Source organism: Vipera ursinii (assembly GCF_947247035.1).
Source record: "Vipera ursinii genome assembly, chromosome: 1".
Lineage (NCBI taxonomy): Eukaryota > Metazoa > Chordata > Lepidosauria > Squamata > Viperidae > Vipera > Vipera ursinii.
Genome location: NC_139512.1, coordinates 343,798,474 through 343,805,968, shown reverse-complemented (window position 1 = coordinate 343,805,968; position 7,495 = coordinate 343,798,474). Strand labels below are relative to the sequence as shown.

Here is a 7,495-nt window from a genome sequence, read left to right as displayed (position 1 = left end):
CAACCCTTCTGCTGCTTAAAAGTCAGAAGAGCTAGAAAATAAACCAGGAATGTTAGCATTTTTATGACATTTTTTTATTGGTGAATTTTGCTTTCCTTCTCTCATTTTCCTCCTGATGAAAAGGGTAGGATGAACTGGCCTCTTGCTTGTAATATAGCACAATTACTTTGGCTTGCAATCCTGTGCAGTACAGGGACAGATAAACTACTATCAGTTATTAAGGGTCATAATGGACAATTTTTGCCATTATGTGAATAAATATAGTGAATAAAGCAGCTGGAAAGGACTCAAATAATCCCAGCAATCTATCAGAAGATGGAAAATAAAGAAGTTAATGGAGTCTCTTCTTTCAGTGTTTAGATATAAAAGTAAACTGGAATTCTGATTAATCCTGGCTAATAGTGAATGAATACTATGCTAAATAAAAACTCTCACTTCTTTTTGCCTGTTAGCCCAAGAAAACACATTGTCATTGGAACCTGGATTCTTGGTTAACTACTCCTCATACAGTGTTCATAAACCAAGACCAATCTCTTGTTTAACTGTAGAATAAACCAGGGTTCCATACTCAGACATTAAACTACAGTTTTTATTTCTAGTTAGTTAATCTTATGTTTAGAATTAGCCAGGGCTTTTTTTGTCATAGAACGCTCAGAACGGCGTTCCAGCACCTTTTTTGGATGGAACCTTGTAGGGTAGGCAAGGCGGGTTGTATGACGTGTGAGTTCCGGCACCTTTTTCTTTTACAAAAAAAAGCACTGGAATTAGCCAAGCAGGAACAAACTTTGCATTAATAGGCAGCTCATTTATATTTCCAGGATCCTGGTTATTTACTGGCCATCACTGCAATTCATTTCCCAAAAGGTAAGTTTGCTTAAGAGCATGATAAAACAGTATCAGTGAAAAGAAAGAGATGGTAAAGATTTTTAGAAGTGCTATTTTTTTTGGTTCATCCACAAATAGACATAATTTATCAAAGCCAAAAGAAACCCTGTATTGAGAATTATCACACTAATAACATCTTATTAGAGATCCTCCAAAATATTATTTTTTTTCCTGTGGTCTTACTTGTCAGTTTGCTCCAATTCCTGTCCATCAAAAGAGAATGCAGTAGGAAGACAACTAAATTAGAAAACGTCATCATGATTATTTGCACTGCCCATTTTTGCAGGAAAAAAGATGAAGCAGCAACATTTCAGGCGATCCAAATCAATAAAGGAATACAGAAAAAATGGCAAAGAGCTGAAGAAAAATAGAAGTATATGAAGACAAATGGGTAGCTTATTCTCCCTAATACTGTAAATCAACTTTCCGCATTGTGATGAGTCCCATACAGGCTGGGACTCCAATTTCCGGACTAAGCTAGCATAGTCAAAAGCTAGCCACCTTTATGTGGGCTAGAAATTCTTGGAGGTCCCAATAAAACCAGAGGACGTCAGTGTGTGAAAGTTTACTGTATATACTGGCAAATCCATCGCTATGAAAGTAGAGTACAAGGCCTTTTGAAGGATCATCAAATACATGAAGCTGACAGGGCACTTCCTCCTAGGTAGCAATTTTCATGAACCCAGATGAGAGTCAGTTGGCCACCTTAAAAGAAAAAGCAGCAAAAACCACATTCGCGATCTTAAAATGCCTGATCAAAGCCCGCAGAGATAGCTTCTCAATTGGAACCCCACATTCTCCATCACCAGATCTCTACAACAGATAATCTCATGGAGAGGACACCAAATGTGAAGCTCCAAGATAGGATCCTGCCTCTGTTCAACCCTCTCAAGGAAAGAAGCAGAGCCTACAGTAAGAGGCCTAAAGAAGTAGTAGTCTAGTCTGATCTAAGTAGCAAAGAAAGGTCCAACTGGATTCCATATCTCATTGGAGCAGGCAGCTCACTTGTTCCAAGGTTCAGCTCACTTGTTCCCTTGGTGTCCTGGGATTTTATACTTGAGAGCACAGAACTGGCATCAATTCAACCTGTAGGATACATCTTTCTTTACGCCAGACAGCCGTCTGGACAATTTTTCGCTTTGCTCTTTTCAGCTGGCATCTCCGAGTTTGATGACAATAGCAACGATGTGATCTTGCTTTGGATGGTTACTAGAACCAGGGCTTTTTTTTTCATAGAACGCTTAGAACGGAATTCCGGCACCTTTTTTGGATAGACCCTTGTAAGGTAGGCAAGGCGGGTTGTATGACATGTGTGAGTTCCAGCACCTTTTTCTTTTACAAAAAAAGCACTGACTAGAACTGACAACAATGTGGACTTTCGTTCCTCTGAAATCCTCTCATCCCACAGTAGAAAAACACAATGTAATATTGGGAGAACAAAGGGAAAGAATGGTCTCACCCTCGGGGGGGTGGGAGTAGATCTTTTTGGAGCCCTCTTCTTCTGGACAACTTCTTAGGTTCTCTTTACTTAGCACCAATTTCTACACAGCTTCTTTTAACAAATTGTGTTTACAAAAGAAGGCATTTTGTAAGACAATACTCACAGACACTCATTCTCTCTCAAATCTGCGTACCACTAGCAGAAAAAAAGGGAGAAAAACCATACAAACACACAAGCAGACATTCTTGCTCCAGTCATTCATATATTTGAACACTTAAGACATCTTCTCGTCTGGAGATTCTTCTGTGTCTCAAATTTCTACATGCAAGAAAACCAAGGGAGAACATACTGTCTGAAGATTACTGCCACAGGCTGCAAAGCATTTGTGCTCCAACAGTTAGGTTGAATTCTTCTGACCTTCGCCCCAAACAAGCTACTTTCCTTGTCACAAAAAGATAGTTATTTGCAGTGGTAGAACACACAAATAGACCAACCTGTGCAAAACAGAGGTACAGATGCAGGAAACCTATTCTCCACATATTTTGGATTTCCCCTTATCAATTTTTTGCGGTTCTGTCTTACTGATTGGAAGCTGAAATCCGAAACACTTGAAAGGGTTAGGGTTGCCTAATTTGCATTTTATCTGGGTGAAAAGGGTTTACCTGCATATATAAATGGGGCCTAAGTTGTTTAAACAACAAAATAAAAGAGCCCTTAGGCTATTGGGAAAGCGTTTCAGAATTTCAAGCGTAATATTGTCGAAAGTCAAAGAGAAAGAAAGAATACCAGCCCCTCCACCCCGCAAGACAAGGCCATCTCAACTGGCTCCAGAGAGTTGCTGATTAGTTCTCTAGGTCAATCTCAACTTTAGTTTCAAGGTCTAGTCATCATTGGCTTAAAGAAGATGTATCTCTAAACAGATGAGAGATGTAACTGTACGGGCACCAGCAGAAGTCCACCATTGGCTAAAAAACTCTGAATCACCCATGACTTGATAATTACTGAAGTTAAAATAAGTTAGAGAAGGTCCACCTCAAAATGCCTATCCCATGTTATATCATTAGGTTTAATATATTTCTGACCTCAAAACAGTTTTTTTTAATGTAGAGGACAGAGATTCTTTTCAAACAGACACTGGGTTGCTCCCTATGGTCAATGGCGCTTGATCTTAGCTCTTTTGCAGACCTGTAAAATGGGCCCATCCAGCGGATCTGGAGGGGAAATCTGAATGCTATGTGCAAATTATTAGCTGCTTAAGCAAGTATTCGGGGGGGGGGGCGTCACTTAGAAAAATCTCCAACGTCTTTCAAAAGCCACTCAAATGAGGTATCTTGCCGGCACAGCAGAAAGTACCTCCCAAAAAACCTGACATGATACGCCATGCCAATAAAAATGACCGCCAAAGGCTGCAGGTAGCAAAGGAGAAATTCAGCCACAGGCACAACCGCTGTACCGCATCTTTGGAGGAACTGGACCCAACTTAGAACTAAACAAATCGCCGGGGAGGAACCCTCCTTCTTGACATCCACTTTGTTCATAGAGTGGAAATACTTTTGGTGGTGCTTGGGGGAGGCGTCTCCCAAGTTTCCCTCTTCTCAACTCCAATGATTTCAATATTCCTTTCCTCTCTTCCTTCCTTCTTTTCCATCAGTGTTTCTCCTGTAACAGAAGAGACCAGATTAGGGATCTGAACACTGCTCTCATGATTAAATGCCAGTACTCTTATGACAGTAGAAGCCTGCCCATTATGGTCATAAACGTGATGGCCATAAAGAGGGTCATCACCCAATGGACCCAGTTTTAAGATTTATTTTTGTGACAGTTGTTAAAGGAACCACTATGGTAAGTAAGTGAATCCACAGTCGCTAAGTGAACAATGTGTGTGGGGGGGTGTCCTCCATCAATGTTAGCACTGATGATGTTATCTAGGTTGGTAATGAAACATCTGCAAGAAAACCACCAAGCTCAGAGAGCACTAAGGACCCCACAGTTCAATCCTGAACTACAAATGTTCTCTTCTAAAGCTTGTGATGGCTAGTTCTTTGCTTTCTTTCCAAGTAGCATTGGGGAGGGGGGGGGGAGTTTCCAGAGGCAGTCCAAAATTATAATATCTTGATTGTCTTGAAAGGCCAAGGTCAAAGGTCTTGTTCCCTCATCACAGTCAACAAGCCCTCTTCCTGGTTCAACCTTTGAATGGTTTAGACCAGGGGTAGGCAACCTCGGCTCTTTTATGACTCATGGACTTCAACTCCCAGAATTCCTCAGTCAGCATAGCTGAAGTCCATGAGTCATAAAAGAGCCAAGGTTGCCTACCCCTGGTTTACACCAACATATCTATGAGATCAGCTGGAGTTTTCAGAAAGGAAAGAGTTAAAATGAACTCCCCCCACCCACACACACACAAAAGATAATGAGTTGTTAGCAGCAACCAATTTCAGTTTGGGGAATTAATATTAAAAATAATTAAAACTACAACATCTAATTGTACCCTACCTTACACAATAAGCCAATAATAATAATAATAATAATAATAATAATAATAATAATAATAATAATAATAATAATAAAAAGAAGAAGCAGAATAGTAGTAGTAGTAGTAGTAGTAGTAGTAGTAGTAGTTGGAAGGGACCTTGGTGGTCATCTAGTCCAACCCCCTGCTCAGGCAGGAAACCCTATACCATTTCAGACAAGTGGCTGGCCAGTTTCTTCTTAAAAACTTCCAGTGTTGGAGCATTCACCACTTCTAGAGGCAGGTTGTTCCACTGGTTAATTGTTCTAACTGTCAGGAAGTTTCTCCTTAGTTCTAGGTTGCTTCTCTCCTTGACTAGTTTCCATCCGTTGCTTCTTGTCCTGCTTTCAGGTGCTTTGGAGAATAGCTTGACCCCCTCTTCTTTGTGGCTGCCCCTAAGATATTGGAACACTGCTATCAAGTCACCCCTCACCCTTCTCTTCGTTAAACTACACATACCCAATTCCAGCAACCGTTCCCTATATGTTTTAGCCTTCAGCCCCCAAACATCTTTGTTGCTCTTCTCTGTACTCTTTCTAGAGTCTCAACATTTTTTTTACATCGTGGTGACCAAAACTGGATGCAGTATTCCAGGTGTGGCTTTACCAAGGCATTGTAAAGTGGTATTAGTACTTCACGCGATCTTGATTCTATCCCTCTGTTAATGCAGCCTAGCACTGTGTTGGCTTTTTTGGCAGCTGCAGCACACTGCTGGCTCATATTTAAGTGATTGTCCACTAGGACTCCGAGATCCCTCTCACAGTTACTACTATTGAGCAAGGTACCACCTATACTATACCTGTGCATTTGATTTTTCCTGCCTAAATGTAGAACCTTACTTTTTTCACCATTGAATTTCATTTTGTTAGATAGTGCCCAATGTTTGAGTCTGTCCAGATCCTCCTGTATCTTAAGCCTGTCTTCTGGAGGGTTGGCTGTTCCTGCCAGCTTGGTGTCATCTGCAAATTTGATGAGTTCCCCATCTATCCCCTCATCCAAATTGTTGATGAAGATGTTGAAGAGCACTGGGCCCAGAATAGAGCCATGGGGCACCCAACTACACACTTCCTTCCATGTAGATGCAGTTCCATTGAGGACCACACACTGAGTACGGCGTAAGACATCTATCTCAAAAGTAAGAAGAAGAATTGGAGAAATTCTTACATGAAAGATATTTAGAGTCACCAACCTCCTGTTTGTGAGATTTTTCTTGCTGATGGACCCCGTTAGCAGATTCAGAGTTTCCAATAGTCTAAAATTTTTAAAAAGAGGTTGGTAACAGATGATTTGTGAATTCACGCAATTGGATGATACATTAAAGAGAGACAGAATTCCATTAAAATGAGCAGTTTTATGTGATATAGAGAAAAAATACGAGACATTAGAGAAAAGAAAATCAATAAAAAGTGAAAAAAATGTTAAAGCATAAAGCGAAATATATTGATCTCCTCTTTGCATAAGAAGAGGCTCAGCTAAAATAATACCTCCAATCATTTGCATGTCAAATTATACCCATGTTTAGTAGTTCTCTGACTGCAGGAAAAGAGGTGGTTTTTCAACTTACAACCACAACTGAGTCCAAAGTTTCCACTGCTAAGCAAGGCGGTTGTTATGTGAGTTGTGCTCCATTTTACGATCACAGGAGACTATGAATTCTAATCCCGTCTTGGATATAAAATCCAGCGGGGAGCTTTGGGCCAGTCTCTCCAGCCTAATGGGACGCGGTGGCTCAGTGGGTTGGGACGCTGAGCTTGTCGATCAGATGGTCGGCAGTTTGGCGGGTTGAATCCCGAGTGCCGCGTAACAGAGTGAGCGCCTGTTACTCGTCCCAGCTTCTGCCAACCTAGCAGTTCGAAAGCACATAAAAATACAAGTAGAAAAATAGGGACCACTACGGTGGGAAGGTAACACAGCATTCCGTGCACCTTTGGCGTCTAGTCATGCCGGCCACATGACCACGGAGACGTCCTCGGACAAGCGCTGGCTCTTCGGCTTTGAAACTGAGATGAGCACCGGCCCCTAGAGTCGGAAACGACTAGCATGCATGTGCATGGGAACCTTTACCTTTTACTCCAGCCTAACCCACCTAACAGGATTGTTGTTGTGGGGAAAATAGGAGACCAATGTCAGGCACAAACAACCAGACACACATCAAACTAGTTACTTTATTATTCTATGCCTATTTCACAGGAATCTCCTGTTTTTTGCCTGGGAAAAACTAGGTAAGGTTCAAAGCATTAACAAAGGTCAGATCTTACCCTCTTGTGTTCACTTAATGAATCCAGACTAATTCCCTGCTTGAGGCTTTCTCCTGACTGGGATGATCTTGGGCTCAACTGGTCATAAGTCAAGCACTATCTGTATTTATTTCTCCTTCCTTATTGGAAAGCAATAAGGAAGGAAGATTAAGTACAGGTCATCCCTGACTTATGACTACTAAAGGTAAAGGTAAAGGTTCCCCCGCACATGCGTGCTAGTCGTTTCTGACTCTAGGGGCTGGTGCTCATCTTCGTTTCAAAGCCGAAGAGCCAGCGCTTGTCCGAGGACGTCTCCGTGGTCATGAGGCCGGCATGACTAGATGCCAAAGGTGCATGGAACGCTGTTACCTTCCCACCGTAGTGGTCCCTATTTTTCTACTTACATTTTTTTACGTGCTTTCG

At 41.5% G+C, this 7,495-nt stretch overlaps 1 protein-coding gene across 5 annotated transcripts in view; it reads right to left on the bottom strand.

Annotated features, from left to right (window-relative positions):
* Positions 1-1,342: 1,342 nt before the first annotated feature.
* Positions 1,343-7,495, bottom strand: part of CLIP2 (CAP-Gly domain containing linker protein 2) — a 99,472-nt gene continuing 93,319 nt past the window's right edge. For 4 of the 5 annotated variants that reach the window (XM_083349389.1, XM_083349390.1, XM_083349388.1 and 1 more), the window contains one exon: positions 5,935-6,087. In XM_083349389.1, coding sequence (XP_083205515.1) covers positions 5,965-6,087 — 123 coding nt within the window. In that variant the 3' untranslated portion in view covers positions 5,935-5,964. Of the gene's footprint in view, positions 3,986-5,934; positions 6,088-7,495 lie in introns of those variants that run through there. The other variant, XM_083349391.1, reaches the window with a different exon arrangement.